The sequence below is a fragment of the Biomphalaria glabrata genome, chromosome 2 (genome assembly GCF_947242115.1).
Source record: "Biomphalaria glabrata chromosome 2, xgBioGlab47.1, whole genome shotgun sequence".
Lineage (NCBI taxonomy): Eukaryota > Metazoa > Mollusca > Gastropoda > Planorbidae > Biomphalaria > Biomphalaria glabrata.
The window spans coordinates 29172409-29196588 of NC_074712.1; the positions used below are offsets into that span (position 1 = coordinate 29172409).

Below are 24180 nucleotides of genomic sequence, written 5' to 3' on the forward strand. Positions count from 1 at the left end.
TTCTTGTTTTACTTTTTGACTTACGCTATTCAAAAAGTCATTGCTCAATTGTTTTTGACGGCTTTAAGATTTTCTTTGTTTAATTAGACGCCAACTTGCCTTAGCTGACATAGAAGAGAGCACCTGGATGCATGCGGCCTCAGAACGAGACAGTTAGAGGTGACTCACGAAGGCCGCGGGATACACATTTGAGACCAAAAGAAAATCCGCTGCCGAGGACAGACGCAGACGGCGAAAAGAAAATCTAAATCGACCACCTGCGGACAATGGTTATGATTCCCATGGATGTGGCAAAATATGTAGGTCACAGCTGGGGCTGTGCAGCCACGGGAAATACTGCATTCTTCACTAATCATCGGACTCGAAGACACGCTTTATTTTATTTTAGACGCGAAGAAAAGTTATTTGTTTCATGAAAAGGGAAAGGCTTTTGACTTAGAGACAATGACGCGACAAATAAAATCAGGACTAGGTTTTTGAGGAAGAATAGCGAAAAGTGACTACACAACACACTGTATATCTCTAGTAGAAAAGAAATCTAGAATGAACAAATGTAAAATTTAATGAAATAGGAATACGGTAGTATCACATTAAAACTTAAGTGGGTCGGACGCGAACAGCATAATGTACTATATTACCTGTGGCACTAGACGATTAGATCCAGTACTAGCAGCAGTGTCACCAATCTACATCTAGATCTAGATTTCGATACATCTATTTAGCAGTGTTTGACACTAGTCATAGTAACATTCACATTGCTACCTCTAAAACAATGTCTAGATCTAGATTTCGATACATCTATTTAGCAGTGTTTGACACTAGTTATAGTAACATTCACATTGCTACCTCTAAAACAATGTCTAGATCTAGATCTAAACTTGATATGACAGATATGGGCCTAGTCTAGTTGATATAGATCTAGAATTATAGATTCTATATCGTATATGTAGGCCTAGATCTAAAATATCATGTAGATTATTTAATGTCGTTTTCAGTTTATATTATTAGAACTAGTTCTATTTTTCTACATTGGCTACATAGATCTATATCTAAATCTAATAGAAATATCTACTAGAAAAGTAGATCTAGTTAGATACGACACAAATTTCAAAAGTACTATAGGCTATAACAACAGAAAAAAAAAACTTTAAAAAAAAAGCTTATATTAAGTTATTAAGTGTTTCAATTAGTTTGGATTAGTCATGTAATTAAATTTGTAATAAGCCTCAGACGACAATCTATTAAGGGGACTAATTCAGCTAATACTACCACTTCAGTCAAGTACTATTTCTTTCCCTTGGAAAGGGGACTAATTCAGCTTATATCCCCCACTTTCTTTCCCTTGTTTAAGATAAAAATAAGTAATTTATTACCAATAGTTAATTAACTAATTGGTTACATTTTTTATTGATTCGTATGTAGTCGAATAAAAGAAATAATTGTGTGAAATTTCAGCTTGATCCGCGATTGGGTGGTGGCAACATGACGGTCTAAATCAGTGCTGCCCTTGTTTGCAACAGACACTTACGAATAAAAAACAACCATTCGATTAAAAGATCATATGCCATTGCAGTAAACAATAGTGAAAAAGCCGGACATCTTTTATACGAATGCCGGCCGAACGACCTTTTGCCGAACGTCTGATAACCCTAAGTTAGACTAACTAAAAGTCTTTATCAACACGAGAGTTGGCGAGCGTTCCTAAACAATAGTGTATTGATTTCTTATTGCATTTCATTTACAGAATTGTTTCCATACGAGAGAGTTGTCCAGGGTTAATAGATATTGTCGCACGACTTCTTATAGCATTTCTTTTAATAAAATAATTCCGAATAACGTCAAAGGAAAAAAAAACTTTCCACCACGTCACTCGGCTTAGTACAGGGGTTCTCAACCTGTGGATCGCGATCTCTTTGGGGGTCGATTGACCATTTTCTAGTGGTCGCATAAGACCATCGAAAATTAGTTTTTTTTTACTATTTTTCATCGAAATTTTTTTTGTCGTTTCTAACGTGTAATAAGCGTGGAATAAGCACAAGTGTACCATAGATGGTATACGTATACATATAGTGTGCTATTTAACCTGACATAAATCGAGATATTATCAAACGGGATATTATCAAACAAATCATGAAACGATCATAAAGCGTCAATTATATAAAATAAAAAGGGACCATATTTAAGAACACTAACTTATTACCAGACGATACAGAGTGCGCTTTTAGTGTTTGAGAGTAGACATGTTTTTCTAGTGGTAGTTATTTCTTTCTTTTCTTTAAATAGAATTGTCATTCGAAAGTGATGTTGTCGTAGCATAAATATTTTGAAATGACTGTCCGTCAAACGTATAGTTTATTTCCATTGCAGAATCGACATGATTTTAATGGTGAACAATTTAGCAGGTCGCGTAGCAATTGAAATAAATCGGAATTAATTCATTAGGAAACATCCCATGAATATGGATCTTGAACAAAAAAAAAACGTAAGAAAATATAATAACATTTTTTTTGTGGTATGGTTATACTTCCATAATTCAGGCAGGAATTGAAAATCTCCGATGCGATTTTGTAATGAGGTTCTATCTGCCAAAAGTTTTAAAAAATATTGTTTAATTAAGCAAAAATTTATTTTTCAATAAATACAATGACATAAGGATTCTGCTTTGCTCGGTTTCCAGGAAAATACATCATGGATGTCATTGTTTTGATTACGATTTTATAACATTAGCAAATTCAAATTTACCTAGCCTATGAACGAATTGAGAACCACTGATGGGGGTTGCCGCTTAGTGGGGAATCGTATTGGAGGGTCAATGAGCTAACAAAGGTTGAGAACCGATGGCTTAGTAAGACTAAAAAAGTTATTTCAGTTCTTTGTTAATTAAATTTTAGCAATAAATGGAAAGGAAATTAGAGTAATATAGGTCTATTTCTTTTTTCGAAACAAAATCCGGAACATTCTGTTACTGATAAAAAAGTGTTTTGTGTTGTTTCAGTAAGAAGATTAAATGTAAAAGAATGACTTTTTCCTTTTGTGATCATATATTTCCATTTGTGCCATTTAACAACTTCTTGATGGGGGCTAATAAGTACTATGTGGCCGCGATTTTTTTATATTTTCGTGACATTTACATACAAAGTGCATTCTTATCCTTTATAAACAAACATAAATGTTTATTTTAATTTTAGTAGCTCGTGTAGGCTACCAAACACACATAATTAATTAATATTTATATATTTTTTGTGTGAATACTTCTTGTACATTCTACAGATATATAAGAATAAGTAATACAGAAAAGTAAAAAAATATCTTTCTTCGTAATAATACCATTAACATAATCTCCCTTACATTTATGTATTGTCTTAGAAGTGGTTATTTTTATGAAAAAAAATCGATTGCATAATTAATTTAAAAAACAAGAACGATTAGAATTTAGAAAACAAAAAGTAGCCATTGCACCTAAACTTTTCAATCCAGAACCCATGGTGAAATATGATTTTTTCATTTCTCTTCTAGTTTTTTTTTTTTTTTAGATCTGACCGATTACTTGAGATCTGAGCGTGACAGACGGACATCTTAAACAAACCTAATAATGGCTTTTTAAGGAACGCTAAAAACCAAATCTTGAATTTAGGACATTATAAACTTCTAAACTTCATTACTTCTAAACGTCTTGTCAGCTCAGCAATGAATTGGTTAACGATGATCAGGTATGTGTTAGTTTTAAACCCTATTCAGCCACTGAACTCACTCAGTCTCTCTGGCTAGAAGTTTTATTTGTGGTCGTCTATTCGTGTTCAGTGATTCCAGCCTTTACAAAAGATCCATTTTCATAAATGTCAAGTTCTCCTCTTATACATAATCTGTGATTCGTAGAGTTTGGCGACAACGAAAAGGTCAAGGTCAGATGTTTTTAGCTTTTTCCTTGCAATGTTGAATCGGGACAGGGCCGGCCTTAGAAATAAGCAAACTAGGCGGCCGCTCAGAGCCTCCGACTGGTGGGGGTCTCGCACAGGACTTACATAATTATTTTTTTAGAGAAAAAATTGCGAAATATCATATCACAAACATAGGAGAACACTATAACTCTGTATCTACTAACCTAGATGTAAATCTTTACTATGATTCAAGGTTGAATCTACTTGTTAGACTACAAATGTTACAAGACCACTGTTTAGATAAAGATATGGGACGGTTTAGAATTCTTTGCGTATTTTTCAGTCTTAATTTTTTGCTTTTATGTTTCATTGAACCAGAGTGGCCTTACAAATTGCGGGGCCCATTGTAAGGGAGGCCCCTCTTCTATTTGTTTTTTTTTTTACAATAACAACTATTACTATTAATTATATCATTATACCAACATTCGTTATATAACATGCATACGAAGCAAATCAAACGCAATAGGCGCCAGTGGATTAATCGTAGTTACGTCAATCGTACGATAGGCCTACACTAAATAAGTTAACCTTTTAAGTCCTACATCTTTAGAAGCCTGTAACAAGAGCCTTGACTGATAGTGATATTCTTAATGTAGATTGAGGAGCCCATGCCAGGCGCGGGGTCCGATTGAAGCAATCGGTCAAATCGGCCTGCTTGGGACAACCCTATTCACTTCGCCTAGGGCAGTTATTATGAAAGGAAATATTTTGGCGGGCCATAATTATTTTATTAAGAAACTACTGAAATTTAATATCAGGAGTAATGATATCGCAATCGAACTAAAACGAACGCTGTCTAAAGCTATGAGTGTTTTCATAATAGTTTTTCTTAATTTGGTTCAGTTTAGGACGTAGTTATTTATTTAACCGCATTAAAAGTATAGCGAAAATATCTATCTAAAATAATATAAATCTTCAATAGCATGGAAGTTTTTAAATCTTTCCAATTCACTATCAAACTTGTCTCAAGCTATCTTCATAGTTCATAAGTTTTTCTAATTCAAAATTCCAATAAATTCAGATTTTTTTTTCCATTATATTTTGGGGTTTCACTCCGTCTTTCGTAATAATGCATATTCTTGATGTATGTACTTTCACATTTCTTAGACTTTCTCCTAATGCATCAAAAAATATTTGGCCCTTTTGTTGTCCTCTTAAGGATTGCAGAAAAAAAGTTTAGTCGATTCCTTTTTAAGTAATAACAATTGTGCTTTAGCATTAACATCGGTTTCTTTGTTTTCCTTTGTCATTGATCATAGATGCATAAAAAATTATATTTGATAGTAAAATGTCCTAATATATTATTGTAGCCTACTTATAAATGGCTAAGGATTTATTGAAATTGAGAAAAAGAGGTTTATCTTTAAAATTTAGTAAAAAACAAACTTTCCACCACCATTCATCTTAAGTACACGTTTAGAATCAATTATGTCTTTTTTTATTCGATATTTTATAGTTTTAATATTGTTATAAACCTGGTGGTGGCACAGATGGGAGTAGTGGTGTGAGTGTAGTCAGCCGACGCAAATTGCCCCAGGCCAGCGCTAGACGAGCGGTCAACCGTGACGAGTTACGACGGTCGGTCGAGACGAGTGTCAACATGATGGTTCGGGAAGGATCGACTTCGTGAACAGAGCTCAGAAGCGTCACGAGGGATGTAGTCATGTGACGAGGCTAGAAACGTCGAGCGATGTTCCGTCCGGTTCTAGAAGGCCAGTAGGGACCCTATATAAAGAGCGGAGGTGTCGCAGTCAAGACGGTGGAGAAAAGGGGCTCAATACAGCACGGTTCAGAAAGGAGGTTCACGACAGAAGGTCCACTACAGCCCGGTTCAATACAGTCCGGTCGACTACAGCACAGTTCAACGGTGTGGTGCTGTACGGAGCATTACAACGGTTCAGTGCGGAGTACTGTCAAGTACAGTTGAGACGAACGGCGTCTTGATCTTGGTCTGCAATCGAGTCCGACACAACGAGCCTAGTGTGTGAAGTCAGTCCTGAACTGTTGAACCCAGTGCAAGCCCGGAACGAGACGGAGAGGCCAGTGCAAGAGTTGATACGGCGGTACGGTGTTATCGGAGAGAGATTTGTATAGTGTACGTGTTGCCAATTGTACATTATTGGCTGTTATTTATTCAACTATTAAAGTGTTACTTTACTTTGGAGCCCTGAGTTGTCAAGTTCTTTAAGTTGGTGGTGTATGGTGCAGTTTGCAGAGAGCCTGCATTGTGAGATTCGTAACAATATTTTACGAACTTGTTTGAATACAATTTAAAAAAAAGAAGTAGGCCTACCCCTCTTGGGCTTTGGGATCTCTGTATATCTGTTTCTGTGGTCCACCACAGTCCCCTTCTTTTTTTTTTTTGTTGTTGTTTTTTGTTTTTTTTTTGTCTGAGGTTGATAGACAGACAAAACGAGCAGCCTCGGCAAATTCATTGACGGCAAATTGAGCATATGTATGTCTGTGATCCTAACACTGTGAAAAAAAAAAAGATTGGCGCATGCGCTCTAGAGTATACCTGTCAGACTTTAGATCTCACATACCTATATATATGCTAGAGTTAGAGCTAATCTAGTTCTAGATTTAATATTATAATTGAATTTAAAACTGTGTCTGTTATGCTTAAAAGAACATAATTTAAATATAGATCTAGAGATAGCTTTGATTAGTCATGAAAAAAATGCTTTATGTCAGATTCTCAAAAGAACTCTTTTTTTTTTTTTTACAATGTAAAATTGTAATGTGATAAAATCAAGGTGAAGGTCATGGTCAAGTTATGAACTTTAGCCCATTTTATAGGTCATATCTCTATCATTTTAAAACAAGAGATGTCAGCTGGATGGTAATACTAACTTATTAAGATAGACATAACCAATCGAGAGCTAATTAGATCTAGGTCTAGATTCGAGATCAATCACGATATTTGGAAAAAAAAATAACTCTTTTCTTTTTTCTATTCTTAAAGTTTAAAAATATTCAAGCGTAGCTTTCCAGCATAAGTCTAGTAAAGTAAACTATTCCCATGGTCCATGAAATCTGATGACAGTGATGATGATTTGATCATCATGAATCGATCATAAAAGATAATCTGTTAATATTATAATATTAATAATAATGATAACTCGTCATCATGATCATACGACCAAATACTGTTGAATACCTAGATCTATACTTCAACGATAATAATAATTATTATTATATTAATGAAAAATCCAAATGTCTAAATCTCCTTACCATAAAAAGTCGGTTATTTTAAAATAAAATTGATTTAAAATGTACATTTTTGTAATGATAGCTTAAGCTGAGGCTAAAAACTAAGCTCTTGAATTTGAATGAAGTAGCTCTAGTGACTCTAGTCCAGTGATGGTCAAACTTTTTTTAGAAGCAGACCAAAAACTCAGAGGAAAAAAATTGTCAGGTATAATAATAAAATTAGAAGGTATTAGACTAAGTTATAATAAAACTTATCTAACATAAAGTTTGGAACTGGAAGTATTTGATAGTTCTTCATTATTTGCTTCATATAGATATTGAGATGTAGTTATTCTTGAAAGTGAAGACAAATGAAGTGTTCATTATGACATAACTTCATTGGTGAATCTTATTCTGACAGCGATTTCTAAGTTTTAACCAGCCCTTGTAAGACACTAATTTTGAAATATTTGAAGAGATTTTAGATTGAAGTTCAATACAGCTGCTAGTCTGTTTTCACTACACATTAAGGCATATTTAAAATATCTTACTTTTTTCAACAGCACCAAAGTTTTTAAATCTTATTTCAAATTACCAAAAACAAAAAGTTGCTTCAACTTATCTTCATAATTACTGAGACTGTCATCCATCATCAAGAGTTGTGACAATTCATTTTTAACTAGCAGATTGTCTAAGAGAACAATTTGTTGTTTGAGACCTTGAAGGTGGCCACATGCAGAGTGTTCATAGATTCATTTTCCTCATTGGATTGTAACATTTAATTTGTTCTTGAGACAGAAAAAATATCTGAGAAATGCAAGAGCCATGCTGAATCTTTAGATATTTCACAGACACTATTTCATTTTTCAATTCTCAAACTCATTTGAAGATGCTTTCTTACATATGTATCAAGATGTCATAGTTTTTTTTTCCCTTTAATTTGTATTGGTTTGAAACAAACAAAAAAAAATGATTTAACACTAATTTTTTGCAAGAGTCTTATTATCAGATTGAATACATCTTCTTAACAGGTATTAACTCTCACTGAAAGAAAATAATTTGAGACTCTAAAAAGAAAAGCAGTTGTTTTTTATTTTGTATCAACTCACTTGACTTAAGCAACTTATTCTTGATGTTAATTGTCTGGAAATGCCAGAGATAGATAAGACAAAGAGAATAGGGCGATGGTACTTTGGAGGGGTTGCCAGCGCCATGGCTGCCTGCTGCACCCATCCACTCGACCTTTTAAAAGTAAGCAATGTTTCTCTTAATTTATTTTATTTGTGATGGACAAAGAATTTTTTTTTTCATTTGGAGCATAATTTTAGGATATGAACATTTCAACATAGTTTATAAACTTTATGGCCAACCAAATTGAAATATTCACCAATTCTCATTCTTGATTCTATTAAGAAAAGCTTTTGCATGTTATTCAGAATAGTTTTACTTTTTCCTTAGGTCCACTTACAGACCCAGCAAGGGGGGAAAGTAAGCTTAGCACAAATGGCAGTCAAAGTTGTCAAGAATGATGGCATTATGGGCTTATATAATGGTATATCAGCATCATTGTTACGACAGGTAGGACAGATATAATTTACTTTGATGTTTGCATTGCAAAATGAAAGAAGTTGCATTCATAAAAAAATAAATGATATAATCCACATCAAAGGTCAAAACAGAAGCACTAAAAAAAAAAACCAGCCAGGACAACAACTGGAATTTCAGTAAAAAAACAATGACAAGTACATGATTCTCATAACCAATTTGAGGCTAATTCAATGGTTATATATTGTAGATAGCTCTGAAGTACATTGAAGCGGTTGTTGAAAAAATAGCTAAAAACTTGAATGTTCAGAGTTTCCATGCGGAGTATGTCGATGTCTAGAGATGTGAAACTGTGATGACTACCATCTAAATGTAAAGTAACTGAAATAACAAAATAACTTTAAAAAGATTTGTTAAATTAGAAATAATTTTTTTTTTTTCAAACTTTTCTTGAAAAACCTTAGAAACATCACTTTTATTATTAGGATCATTCAACTGCCCACTTTTCCTGGATTGAACCTCAAGACTTCCTTAATATTAGTTTGATTATTAGAAACAAATTTCTCATACCCAGTAATGATTTTTTTTTACTGGTTCAATTTCTCAGATGACATATTCATTGACAAGATTTGCAATTTATGAAACCGTAAAAAAAGAGTTAACTAAAGATGGACGAAACATGCCCTTTTATGAAAAAGTTGGTCTTGCATCTATAGCTGGTGCCTCTGGAGGATTTGTTGGAACACCTGCTGACTTAGTGAATGTTAGGTGAGAAAATTAGTCCTTACGATCTGCACTTGACGTATTGGTTGCTTATTGCTATTTGAGCTTGATCATTGTTAAGTTAGCCTATCACTTGCTAAGAACAAACAATAGAAAAAGAATGGAAAAAAAAATAGTTTGTTTTGTTGTACATATAAGGTAGTAAATAGATAAACCTAAGCTCGCAAACACATATTTTTATATTTTGAGTCGGTATCATTGTACCAAACTATAAATGTTACATACACAGAAGATAATTGCTAGCATTAAAATTTGTACGTTACTTTTATAACCCTGCTCCCACACTGACACTGAGGGTGCGCACCAGCACACCGTTCAACATGAGGAAGTGATGACATGTGGATTCTAGAGGAAGGACTTTTCAGATCAGCTGAAGTGATCTGCAGGTTATTGGAGTCTGAGCTGTCTGGGACTAAGAGCCATCGCAGTGAACTGCGTTGAGGACCTGGAGCGACACTGGGAAGTGTGTCGTTAGTTTGTACCAATGTTTAGGTACAAAAGGACTTGTAGAACTTAAGACAAGACTCCCTGTGACTATATAGCAGAAGTCTGTGTCTTGTCTATTTTATAACTGTAAATAAATATATCGTCTATTATTACCTCCTTTCGTTGAATGCTTGATTTGATTTACTACATTACCATATGTAGAGGAAAAAAGTACACTATTGAAAAGATGATTTCTGCAGGCCCTGTCTTTTGTCAATTTAGAGTACAGAACATTTAAAAGAAATCTATAGTATAACCTCCTTTCTGTAACTTGTTGAATCTATAGTGCCTTTACAGGGGCAATCTTATGGATATTTGTTATCTAAGACATTTGTAAATTTGAATTTAAGTCTAAATGTCCTTAGCTTAAGTCTAGTCAATGCTTATTGATTGAAATCCTTCTTTCCATTCACTATTACACAAAGTTTTTCACACTGACCACTTAATGAATAGGCTAAAATTGTTTTACATGCAAGGTACTTTTTCATATGAAGTGGATGATAATTTATGTAATTGTTCTGTTATCAGAATGCAAAATGATGTCAAATTACCTGCGGCAGAAAGAAGAAAGTAAGTTTTTTTCTGTTAGTATTTTATACTTAATATTTATGTCGGCGAGAAATAGAAATAGTACTAATTTTTTTTTTTTGTCAATTTTTTTTTCATTTGAGCTCATAAATTTGATAGGGCTTTTCATTACAAAATGATTTCATCCAGTAGTTTATTTCTAATACATATTTCATTGTTATTGTGACAAGTCAAAAGCTTGCTGTCAGAGTCACTCATACTTATCACAGCATTAATTATTATTTATCATTATTTATTTATTTTATTTTAGTTATTTCCCCGTCCTATCCCCACTTTCTTCACCCGCCCCACCTTTACCTCTTCGAGCTAGACTTGGCCCGCCACCTTGGCGTCTTTTCATTCATCTTCCCTTGACCGGGCTAAAGATACACACTGTCTCTTTGATCTTACCGGCCGGATGTCTGACGGGCGCAGTTGAAGTCACCTTCTCCCCCCCCCCCCCCTCTCCTACGTCTCTCTTTGATCAAAGAGATTGCTAGGACAACACGCTTCGTGATGCTCCAAGGTGCGACTCTAGTCAGACTTCACCCACGTGTAAGATAATTCTTAGCCTAGGACATTTCCTGTTTCCGCCCACATTTTCCAGGCCTGTATATAACGTAAATTAAATCAAGCTAGACCCTCTCATTTCTCATTCGAGCTGAGCTATCGAGTCAGGGCTACTTCATTTATTCTTTCTCTTAGAGGAATACCTGTAGGTAAGCCAAACTTAATCACAAGTTCCACTTAATTACTTTGTGCATATTTCTCACTGGATATGATCATGTGTATTTTATTATTTCATTTACATTTAATTAGTGCATTGTGTATTTCTCACTGTCATAAGTAGAAAACATAAACATGGCATATGTATTTATTTATGTATTGCATTAATCTATTAATGCTACGTTGCTCAATTGATCGTTGATGCAACCATGTATGTATTTGTACATCTTATTTTATTTCCTTTATCTCGGCTGACCACCTTGATAATTTTACTAGCGCACTAATACTGCGTCTAGAAAAGATATGTGAGTTATCTCCCATGTAGTGAATTATCTCCCCTTTACTCATTTTACTTTAACGAGTGTTGCGCCCCTTGAACGGACACCCTCTCCATTCAAGCGCGCTCCATTGTTCTCGGCCGACGGTCGTATGTAAACAAACCGTCATGGTCGCTGACCTCCGTCCATTCCCCCCCCCCTCCTTTTTCTCTCTTCCAACTTGTGTTGATTATTTGAGATTATTATTTCCCCTTACATGTACATTTTTATATTATTATTTCCCCTTACATGTACATTTCTATATTGCTACTATCAGCCATCTATTTTTCCCTATCCCATTTGTCATCATCTCCATATTGTGCTCTAAAGCAATTTCACCAATCTGATGAATGCACCTCAGTCGAGGGCATTGATAAGATGCATGAGAGACATGTCCTAACCTGTCTTTATTTATCCGCAGCCTCCCTCAGGTGTCTGCCTATGTGCTTAGTGCTATTCAGCACTGCACTTGCCTATTGAGATCTACCCAACTATTCGCTATCGAGAATCACCTATTGCCTTTGTGCTTAGTGCTATTCAGCACCGCACTTGCCTATTTACCTGCCTATTCATTTGGCATTATCTGCCTATTCATCGGATCACTTGTCACTTGCTATTGAGTATCATCTACTGCCTATGTGGATCTACTCAACTCTACTACTTGGCGCTATCGGCCTTGCCCGCCTATTCGACAGCCCACATGTCAACTTATTAGGTGCGATGTCCCTATAGACCCAGATCTGTGCGAGACATCATAGCTACGCCAAACCCTCTGCAACTCACTGGACTTATCCTGTCAACTACGCTGCCCACGGCAGATCAACTCTGCCCGCAGTACACTTGTGCCCACGGTAGCCGGCCACCCGCCCTACAGTGCCCACTACAGATATCAGAACTTTGGATTGAGACTCCACAAGAACTATATCACCAGCGTCCCTCTATCCACTAGAGCGCCACCCCCAGCTGCAGAACCTCAAGCCATGATCACAGCCAGCTGGGACATCAACAGGACAACCAGCTAAGTTCAGAAGACAAAGTGACATACTCTCTTATTAAGTGCAAGAGTGATGATTAAATATAGTATTGCTTAGAGATAGATGCAAACCCTCCCCCTTTTTATTATTCTATGTAAATATTTATGTAAATAAATATTCTTTTATTTTAACTTTGTATCTATCTTTCATTGCTTGTCTCGTTGCGTGCCTGTTCCCGATTTATATGCTGACAGGTTCGTGTGTGATAATTTCAAAAATAATCATCCCCTAGACATTAAACGCGCCAAACACACGTCACTTTCCCCAACCTGTCACAGTTATCTCTACTGAATTTAGCTTGTAGAAACAAGTGAAATTTATATAGTAGTCATCTCTGTTGCTTGTTTTTCTTCTATTTGTTTTTAGCTATAAACATGCAATAGACGGTTTATATCAAGTTGTCAGCAAAGAGGGTACTTTTAAGGCCTTCAATGGAGCCACGATGGCCTGCAGTCGAGCAGTGTTTGTAACAGTTGGGCAACTTGCTTGCTATGACCAGCTCAAAAATCTGCTGCTTAAAACTGGTTTCTTTGAAGACAATTTGTATTTGCATTTAACTTCAAGCACTTTAGCTGTAAGTTATTTGATTTGGAATTACAATTTCTTTTTGTATGTAACAATTTTTTTTGTTTTAAAAAGTCATGACTGCTCTTCTTTTTCAGTTGAAATCATACTTAGGGATTAATAAAAATGTTTGATATTTTCAGTTTTTGAAGTATTTTGACTAAAAGCAATCTCTAAAATTCAAATAAGAACATAAAACTAAAATTTGTTTAACCCTGATTAGGCCAATAATAGAAAATGCATCCTCTGTTTGGGACCCCTCAACTCAAGAAAACATTGAGAAACTAGAACAGACACAAAATAGAGCAGTGAGATTCAAAACAAACCAATGTTCACATTTGATTAGATTAACACCTTTAGTAAAATCACTAAATTTAGAAAGCCTTCTGAAGAGAAGACTCAAAAATAAAGTAGCAAAAAATAAAAACAAAACCTAATAAAATGCTCTTTCTTCTCTAGTGCTATTAGAGCATGGAATGGGTTGCCTGTGTCAGCCTGGAAAACCATTGACTTAGCTGAGTTTAAGCTATTAATTAACATGCATGACTAGATTGACCTAGGAAAATGCTTAGGGCATAATCATTTTCTTTTTTGAAGTAATGTCTATGTTTTAGAAGATAAGATAAATGTGTTTTTATGAAGATATTTCTCGAGGCAAAACCTGTTATTTTTCATGACCAGATTCTATGTAAATCTATGCAATTAGCTGTTTTCACATATTTTTAGATCATTGAAACTACTGAAAAAAAATTCTTAATAGTGTGACAAGAATTCTTTATTCATGAAAATTTCCTTCTTCTCTACAGGGTACTATTGCAACATTCTTGACCCAGCCTCTTGATGTTATGAAAACAAGAATGATGAATGCTCCCACAGGATATTATAAGGTAAGAACATCAACACAGAATTATTTTTTGTTTCTCTGATATATTTTTGTTTTAGGTCACAGAATTATTTCTTTAAATTTTCAACTTGCACTGTTTTCAATGAAGTTTAAAAATGTATAAAAAGGTATTGTTGTGGCCAGTTTAATGTTTTATATTTATACAGATTCTTAAAACTAAGTTCTCTTTTCTTTCATCAGAGTATAATGTCTTGTGCCATAGACATAGGTAAAAATGGACCTTTTGGATTTTTTAAGGTATGTTGTTCACTCATATTTCCCATGGTTAATTGTGTGAGCCTCTTTTTGAATGGATTGCAGAAAAGTCAGTCCTTTAAAAAAATTTATAAAAAGCTTTTTGCTTTATATAATATACAGTAGTACCTTGGTTTGTGACTATCCTTTCCTTGAAGCTGGTCATAAAATAATTTGTTCCTAAACTAAATTGAATTCCCCCATGAGAAAAAGAATTTATTAGTTTTCAGCCCCTATTAACATTAATAAAATTATGTATTATATACTTAACATAAACATCAAGTGGATGGAGTGTGGGGAGGAGGGGTTGGAGTCACTTCTGCTTTGAGGGGGAAATCCTCCTTCATAATAACATCAGGCAGTTGACTGGAGTGACTTCCCATTTCTTTTGTTTTGCAAATGGAAGAAAAACTTCTACCAGTCTTTTGCTTCTGTCTTCTTTGGAGGACTGTTTGGTAGTAGGACATTATGCTATCCTTTAAAAGATTAAGAGTTCTAGTGCCTAAAGCATAATTGGGGAAAGTTTCTTCCACAAATGACTACTATGGTCCCCCCCTCCCCCAAACACTTGGCTTTTAAGATGCAGAAGACTCTGTGATCTCCAAGTGGAAGTCATGCCACACAAGAGTCTGAACACCAGCAGAGGTGTAATCAGCTCTAGGGACCTACTGGAATGTTCCGAGAAGGAAATAGTGGAGGGCATTGAAGGAGTCACCCATGACGGCGCATTACCAGGCGCAGGGAGGGTGAGGAGGTCAAAACCGCCACTATTATCCTCACATTCGGAACTAGGACACCGCCAGAGTATGTGAAGGCAGGATACCTACGAGTTCCAGTGAGGCCCTACATACCTAACCCCATGAGGTGCTTCAAGTGCCAGGATTATGGACACGGCGCGGCAGTCTGCAAGAGGAACACTGTGTGTGCCAGATGTGCTGGAGAGGGTCATGAGGACAAGGGCTGCACAGCCCAGTGCAAATGCCCAAACTGTCAAGCTGGCCACTCAGCCTGCTCCAAGGACTGCCCTGTGTGGAAACAGGAGGTTGCCGTGCAGGAGTACAAGGCAAGAAACGGATGTACCTTTAGCCAGGCGAAATCGGCTGTATTGGCCCTACCCAAGGGCTAATTCGGCTTGACAATGACCTACGCCCAGGCTGTTGCTAAGAAAGGAAGATCCATAGCCACACAGACGGACACATTGACCCCACCACCCCCTCCTCCTCCTCCAACTCAGAAGAAAACACCGCCAAAGAACACACCTCTGAAGAAACAAGAAAGCCCTGTTGTCATGCTAAAGAACAGGTTCTCTGTGCTCGCTGATGAGAGCATGGAGACTGAGCAGCATGTCAAAACCAATACTCCGGGAGAACCCGGAAACATCATGTCTGACACAGGTTCTCCTCAGAGAACCCAGCCAGACACCCCAACCTCTACCGAGTTAGAGGTTGACCAACTCCCTAAGGGGAGAAATCAAAGCGGAGAGGATGCCCGAGGTGAGAGAGGAGGAAATAACCTCCGCTCTAACCAGAGGGATCTCCCCTCTCCAGAGAGAAAGACTTCCCCCAAAAGGGGGTTGTCCTCCTCTCCATCCAAACCCAAGAATAAAAATACCAAGGTCACTGGAATAAAGGGAAACCCCTCCGGGGGCCTCCCAAGGCCAAATAGCTCCAAGTAGGTCATCTAGAATAAGCCATGGATTCCAGAATTGTACAGTGGAATTGTAGAGGCCTCAAGGCCAATTACGAGGAAATGCAGCTACTGATGGACTCTGAGACCTGTAGCTGTCTGCTTACAGGAAACATTTCTGAAAGATTGCATCAGCTTCCGAAGCTACCGTGCTTACAGCAAGAATGTTGAGGATGCAGAGAGAGCATCAGGTGGAGTCTGTATCCTTGTGAAGGATAGCATCCCCCATGAGAGGGTAGAACTACAGACCACACTACAGGCCGTAGCAGCTAGGATAACCCTTCACAAGGTTATCACTTGCTGCAGCCTGTATCTACCACCAGGCGCTCCATTAAACCGAACAGACATGGAGGACCTATTGAAACAACTCCCCCGGCCTTATTTAATCCTTGGGGATTTCAATGCCCATAACACCATGTGGGGATCCAACAATACCGACACAAGAGGCCGTATGCTGGAGGATATCTTCCTCCAACATGATTTATGCATACTTAATGATGCATCACCAACCTACTTGCACCCAGGAACTGGATCACTCACATGCATTGACCTCACCGTATGCGTCCCCAGACTTCTGGACGACTTTAAATGGTCAGTTAGCAATGATCTACGGGGAAGTGATCACTTCCCAATCATCATTACTAACAATATCCCTTCATTAGGACGACCTCAGTGGTGGAAACTGAATAAGGCCGATTGGGAACAATTCCAAAAAAGATGCTCCGAGGATATCACAGAAAATATCCTCGATGAACAGAACCCAGCTGACACCTTTGCTAGCAAGCTACTAAGTATAGCCAGGAAAGTTGTACCCCTAACCTCTGCAAATCCAAAACGGCCTAGCAAACCATGGTTTGATACAGCTTGCAAAAGTGCTATTGGCGATAGGAAAAAACGACTGGCTGCATTTATAAAGAATCCTTCCCAGGAAAACCTAAAGCTATTCAGGATAGCTAGAGCAAAGGCTAGACAAACCATACGGTCAGCCAAAAGGAATTCCTGGAGAAGTTTTGTCGGCAGTCTGGATGCCACAACTTCTGCTAGAGCGGTTTGGAAGGCAGTAAGGCGAATCAAAGGGAAAGAATCAAATGCAATAGGGCATTTGAAAAACCAAGGACGAACTGTCACGTCCCCCAGAGAAATAGCTGACTGCCTTGCATCCTCAATAGCAGAAAAATCATCCACTGCACACTACACGCCAGAGTTCCAAAAAGTCAAAACCAGGGAGGAAAGACACCCCATTGATTTCAGGTCAGAGAACAATGAAGACTACAACAAACCGTTCTCGCTTGAGGAACTGAGGGAATCGCTGGACAAGTCACATGACACAGCGCCTGGAGAAGACGAAATCCATTACCAGTTCCTCAAGCACCTTCCCGAACCCTCATTGGCAGTCCTGCTAGGGGTCTATAACTGTGTGTGGCAAACAGGCGCTTTCCCAAACAGCTGGAGGAAAGCCACAGTTATACCGATACCTAAACCGGGAAGAGACGGCTCTGACCCAGCTAACTATCGACCAATAGCACTAACAAGCTGCATCTGCAAAACCATGGAAAGAATGATTAACAGTAGGCTGGTCTGGTACCTGGAAAGGAATAAAGTGATCTCAAACTACCAGTGCGGATTCCGGCAGGGGCGGACAACAACTGACCACCTGGTAAGGCTGGAAGCTTATATTAGAAATGCATTACTCAGAAGAGAACATCTAGTAGCTGTATTCTTCGATATAGAAAAGGCCTATGACACAACCTGGAAACATGGCATTCTACGTGACCTGGCGCTTATGGGGCTTAAGGGACACCTCCCCCGTTTTGTGGAGGAATTCCTGAAAGATCGAAAATTTCAGGTTCGAGTGGGCAACTCCGCTTCTGACACTCATGACCAGGAAATGGGTGTACCCCAGGGCAGCATTCTGTCAGTCACCCTGTTCAACATTAAAATAAATAGCATCATAAATGCGCTGTCCCCTGGCATAGAGTGCTCTTTGTATGTTGATGACTTTGTCATTCTCACTTATGGGAAAAACATGAACACCTTAGAAAGAAAATTACAGTTATGTTTAAACAAAATTCAGGGTTGGGCAAACTATAATGGTTTCAAATTCTCAGACTCCAAAACAGTTAGTATGCATTTTTGTAATCTAAGGGAACTCCGCCCAGACCCTGAACTATTTATACACAAAAAGAAGATCCCTGTCGTGAAAACTACAAAATTTTTAGGCCTCACCTTAGATTCCAAATTTAATTTTCTCCCCCACATTAAGGAACTTAAGAAGAAATGCCAAAAGTCATTAAACATACTAAGAGTACTCAGCCATACGGACTGGGGCGCTGACAGAGATACCTTGCTGCTGCTCTATCGGAGTCTAATTCGATCCAAGCTAGACTACGGATCCATAATATATGGAGCAGCAAGGAAGTCGTACCTAAAAATACTGGAACCAATACAAAATGCTGCCCTGCGTCTCTGTCTCGGCGCGTTTCGTATATCACCTATCCCAAGTCTCCATGTGGAGGCTGGAGAACTCCCCATGGATATAAGAATGAAAAAGCTTGCAATGCAGTATATAGTCAAGCTAAAATCCAACCCCACGAACCCTGCTTTTGACTCCATATTTAACCCCACAGAGGTAGAATTATACAATCGAAGGCCTAACGTCATACAGCCATTGGGCCTTCGAATGAGAGAAACCATCCAAAATTTAACCCCACCCATTGACCAAATCTCTAAAATAGAAACCCCTCAGAACCCTCCTTGGCTAATGAATAAACCCAAATTAAATTTATCCCTCCTCAATTTCAAAAAAGAAAATACAGACCCAAGCATACTACAAGTCCACTTTAGGGAACTGCAGGAGAGCTACAGAGATTGTGGCACCATCTACACAGACGGATCCAAAATGGAGGGAAAGGTCGCGTGTGCCTGCTCCTTTCGGAACAAAACAATCTCCCGTAGACTCCCCGATGGCTGCTCCATCTTTACGGCCGAATTGCACGCAATATTGCTTGCACTAATGGCCGTAAAAGCATCAGAAAGGAGGAAATTTATAATCTGCTCCGACTCCAAATCTGCATTGCAAGCTTTGGGGCGGATGAAGACTGACATCCCATTGGTACATAAGAGCCTGAAGCTGTTGGACCAAATAACAGCCGACCGTAGGGATGTCACCTTCATCTGGGTCCCCTCCCATGTTGGCATTGAGGGAAACGAAGCCGCAGACAGAGAAGCAAAGAGAGCCTAAATCATGCTGTGTCAGGAACCCAAATTCCCTACTCGGACCTGAGACAAAGTATTGCCTCTGCCACCTATCGAGAGTGGCAGAACCGATGGGAGGCTGAGACTCACAGTAAACTCAGGCAGATTGTGGCGGATGTCAGGTGGCGGCCCACATCTAAGGGTCTGACAAGGCGTGGTAGCATGACCATGTCCAGACTTAGGATTGGCCACACCTACATCACGCACTCTTTTGTACTGAAGAAAGAGGAGCCCCCACTTTGTGAGTACTGTGACTCTTGCCTCACCGTGGAACATATCCTCGTTGATTGCCCCAGATACCAGGATGTCAGGGCGAAATATTTTAGAGTCACTAATTTAAATACACTATTTGATAATGTCGACCCTGGGAAGGTACTGGGCTTTATCCGGGAAGATCTACGAAGATCTGATTTATGAATTTGTGAACATGCACTATTTACATTAGATTTTTACCAAATATTTAAATTTTTACTACCTTGACTATTTTAACTGTGAATAGACCTTGATTTTAATGATATGACTGTATAGAATCTGGCCCTGTTGTTTAGAGAGAGAGTAGTCCTTAAGGGACTGCAGGCACGACATGGCCTAAATTGTGCCGATGTGCCTCAAATCAAACAATCAATCAACAAACACATTTGTAATGAAAGTTACAAAAAAACACTGATGTAGCACAATAAATATAAGCAATCAACTAAAGCAATGACATCTGAACATTGTTAGGCTGGGTCAGTGGATGCTCATGCCAGTTCCGATGACACTGGACACTTGGCATCATTGTTTGCAAACCAAATTTTGATCATAAACAAGGGCAAAATTTTATTGAAATTTTTTACTGTAAACAAAAGCATTAATAAAACAATGTAAATTATTTTAAATAATGAAATGAACTTGTTAGCCTTGCCTGTTTGAAAATATTGATCATTAATTGAAATTAAGTAATTTTGCTTGTTCGTAGTTACTTTTGTTTTTATTTTAATTTTTTTTATTTTAATTAAAGCTAAGTTTTATTAAATTTAATTTAAATGTTCCTATCTACAGGGATTTGTTCCAGCTTTTGTGAGACTGGGACCACACACTGTGCTAACTTTTGTATTCTTTGAACAGATTCGACTTAACTTAGGAGATGATCCCAAACCACAGTGAATTTATAATTTATTTTATTAAATTGGGCTGTGCTTATTTTCTTGTTTAATCTACCTACAGGTAGGCATACATTAATTTCCAAAATCAGTCAGTTTCAACTGAGTTGCTCAATCCATACAAGAATTGTGTGTGATGTCTTTCCATTAGTGGTAAAGCTCTGAATCTCTTGTAACTAACATTACTTACATAAAAAGAGTTAAAGTTGTGTTAAGTCAAAGTTATCTTTGACATTTAAAATTTGAAGTGCTTTTTTTTTTCAATTATTTTTTTAATGTGCTGATAACTAATTTTATGAAAAAGTGAAAATATTTACAGTATTCATTATTTTCTTATCTTTCATTTTGTATCAGGTTATCTTTTTTTTTTTAATTATTTTCAACGATCTATTAATTCATTAACCAATTAGGAAAAACATTATTTTATAACCTCTTTAACTGACATAAAACAAATATTTTCTTGAATTATCTCTCAATAGTTATTAATTACATTGCAAATGATTGAATTTTGATATTATCACAAAAATAAAGTAAGGATTAGATCTTCCTGTTCATTATACTAACTGTATATTTTTATGTATGTACCGGTATATTATTTATATACATATATAAATAGTTTATATAAATTTTAAGTGCTTTTTATGACATACAAAGTATTATGACTAATCTTCCACAGTATTTGATGCTTTTATTAACATGTAATCACTGGATTAATTTTTTTTTACAATAGTTACATTCTCAGTAGCTTATTTTACGTTAACTGATAATACTAAATGCATCATAATTGATGTCGAAATGGTTGGCTTATGTTGTATGTTGTGACATAGTCAGTTACCTGTTAGATCTTTTTGTGTCACTAGTATAAAGATAATCACTCAATTCTTGTTATATTTGTTTATTTATTTATTTTTTGCAAAGTTGTTATATATCCATTCTCTTAGTCTAGTGGTTCTTAATCTTTTTTGACCCAAAAAACCCTTTATACAGTCAAAATTTGCCCATGGATCCCCTAAGTGATAATAATAATACATAAATGCATAGTATATAAATTACAAATGTAAAGATAAAATTTTGTTGAAAGAGTGTTTATTGAATTTACAGAATAAGAAGATGGGAAACTTGTCTAAAACTTTTTTTTACGATATCCCATAATGCAGGATATAAAATTGGAATCTATTTTTGATACCATAAATTTGAAGTATCATTGTTCAAACATTGGTTTTAAGTTTCTTGGGGTTTTGTTTTTTTTGTTTTTGCTATTTCAATAAGCTATGCTCAAAAAGGCAAAATACCAAGTAAGGAATATCCAAGTGAATAATGTCTTCAAATTTTTTATTTAGGTCATCATAGAATAGTTTGTGAGTAGTAGCAGAATAGAATAGTAGTGAGAGGCGAGTTGATTATTTTAGCAAAGAAATTATCAAAATTGTATACAATTTTCATCTTTCTTGGGATCCTCTATGATTGCCTGAAGGTCCCCTGACCACAGATTGAGAACCACTGTCTTAATCAATACCAGTCATAGCACTTTTGTTCATGTAGTGCAATTAAAATCTTAAACAACAAACTCATCTAAATGCTATCACATTCAAGCATCTAACTTGGCCACTGGTTTTGTAATCTACTTTAATCAAGGAAATGTTTAAAGATATGCTCAAGTTAGAAAGTATATTTCATTGCAAGTTCTTAGATATATTTGATAAAACAGGTAATAAATGTTAAGTCTCTTTTCTAGAAAAAGATAGAAGCAAGGGTAGGCTACATATTTTTTTCCTTCGTACATGTAATGGCTACTATTAGTTTTGTGTTAGTTTTAGGTGGTATGAACATTGATTAGAAGACCTTATCAGTTATTATGGAGCTGTCTAAATGGATATTGATTCCTATTTCATCAATCAGTCATACCAAAGTCATACCAAAATATTTGTGATTGATCATTGTACAAAGCTTTGAATGATTTAGAGGTAATCAGAAGAATGGTTGTTATTTCTTTTTTATGATCCATATTTAAATGTTATATTTGCAACCATTAGGAAAAAATATATATATATATATAATGTTTAAATTCTTCAAGAATAGGCTTATTTTAAAATGGTCAGATTTCTTAACAATATGTGTTTTTTGTTTGTAAATATAATGCAAAGAATAAAAGAATTTTTAATCTACTTTAAACTTGTCATCTCAGTTTTATCATGTTGCAAAATTGTCTTTTTTAGTATGTTGGGTTTTAATTTTTGTTAAAGTCATATTTAGTCATTCAAAAATGTATCCATGTTAGTAAAATACCAATGTAAACTTGTTACATGACTTACTGACTTGACTTAATCCTGTGCACTCCCAGGGGAGCATAGGGCCGCAACCACACCTCTCCACCGAACTCGGTTTTGAGCAGCTTTCTTCATCTGCTCTGATGTCATTCCAGTACCCTCAGCTTCACTGATGACTGACCTCTTCCAGGTTTGCTTGGGTCTGCCCACTTTCCTCTTTCCTTGTGGTTTCCAGTCAAGTACCTGCCTTGCAACATTGGTAGCTGGTTTTCGTAGGGTGTGTCCTATCCAGCTCCATTTTCGTTTTGTGATGTCTTGGGCTATGGGCTTTTGTCTAGTTCTCTCCCACAAATCGAGAGTAGTAATCTTTTCTGGCCACCTAATTCCTAATATCCGGCGTAGACATCTGTTAACATATTTGTTTTAGTGACTCTCCAAGTTTCTGAACCGTATAGGAGGACAGACTTAACGTTTGTATTATAGATCCGTATCTTGTTGTGTAGAGATAATGCCTTAGAGCGCCAGATAGTTTGAAGAGTTGAAAAGGCAAACCTAGCTTTATTGATCCGAATTAGTACAGCATCATCAGCTCCGCCGTCTTTACCAACTCTACTTCCCAGATATGTTACATAATGATATGTCATTATTAAAATGTTATACATCCTGGTCCAACTTTTAGTCATTTTCATGAAAGTGGTGAAACAAGTTAACTGTTTGTTTCTGGTTAAGTAAGTTATGACCTATCTTCATAATATGAAAATTCAAGTCTCAAGATTAATTACGAAGGCAATATTTTTTTGTGGCCAACATATCTCTTTATCTACTATTCTAACAAGAGTGACACAAATATGAAAGTTTTTTATGCGGCTACCGAAAGGAAAATAGCTATAGTTTTTGTGGTCTGTCTTGTTTAGATCTCATTAACTAGAAAAGATATTGAAAATCCAACATTATATTTTAGATCTTTCAAAGTTCTGATGGGAAGGCTTTTTTCTATTCTGAAAGCGAAAATATATATTTTTTTAAAATTAGCTATGCAAGCAGTTTTTTCACAAAAATACACCCATTTTTACAACTATTCACTACTAATAGTAAAAACATGGGAGACATATAGCATATATATATGGCTTGTATTGTATAAAAATGTATTGCTAAGTTATGTTAGTTCTGTCATACTAACTACTACATTTACTAAAAAATGGTTACTATATTGTTTCAAAGAGAAAAAATCTATTTAATATGCATATCAGTGGAACATAATTTAAAACAACAATTAATAAGTACTTTTTCATATTATCGTGTGAACTGCAATGCAGTACAACAGCTATAAGACACATAACTTATGATTTTTTTTTATGAGGCTTTGAATAAGAGATTGACCCTATACAAAACAATTACATCATAAGATAATCATTATATGAAATCAGGCCAGGTTCACATCTAACTTCACCTTCACTTTCACCTATCCCTTGGTCTGCTGGACCCTTGTGGCACCACACAAGATCTGTGAACCTTCTTTCTCCATTTGCCTTGATAGAAT

At 36.5% G+C, this 24180-nt stretch overlaps 1 protein-coding gene across 6 annotated transcripts; it reads left to right on the top strand.

Annotated features, from left to right (window-relative positions):
* The first annotated feature begins 440 nt into the window (after positions 1-440).
* On the top strand, positions 441-22539 carry LOC106064764 (mitochondrial dicarboxylate carrier-like). Of its 6 annotated transcripts, XM_056019914.1 has the most exons (10): positions 6684-6780; positions 7234-7356; positions 8162-8381; positions 8589-8708; positions 9283-9443; positions 10473-10514; positions 12955-13162; positions 13959-14039; positions 14237-14293; positions 20273-22539. In XM_056019914.1, exons 3-10 carry the CDS (start codon positions 8280-8282, stop codon positions 20375-20377), a joined length of 876 nt encoding a protein of 291 aa, XP_055875889.1. In that variant the 5' UTR covers positions 6684-6780; positions 7234-7356; positions 8162-8279; the 3' UTR covers positions 20378-22539. The 6 variants fall into 6 exon arrangements, with proteins under 6 accessions (XP_055875894.1, XP_055875892.1, XP_055875893.1 ...); XM_056019919.1 differs by lacking the exons at positions 6684-6780; positions 7234-7356 and adding an exon at positions 441-553; XM_056019917.1 differs by lacking the exons at positions 6684-6780; positions 7234-7356 and adding an exon at positions 452-579.
* The last annotated feature ends 1641 nt before the right edge of the window (positions 22540-24180 follow it).

What these genes read in the sequence shown, in the direction of transcription:
- LOC106064764 (XM_056019919.1), top strand. Translation starts at nt 8,280, where the DNA reads ATGCCAGAGATAGATAAGACAAAGAGAATAGGGCGATGGTACTTTGGA. An exon ending in ATCCACTCGACCTTTTAAAA is followed by an intron (nt 8,382 to 8,588) that starts GTAAGCAATGTT and finishes CTTTTTCCTTAG; the next exon opens with GTCCACTTACAGACCCAGCA. An exon ending in GCTGACTTAGTGAATGTTAG is followed by an intron (nt 9,444 to 10,472) that starts GTGAGAAAATTA and finishes TTCTGTTATCAG; the next exon opens with AATGCAAAATGATGTCAAAT.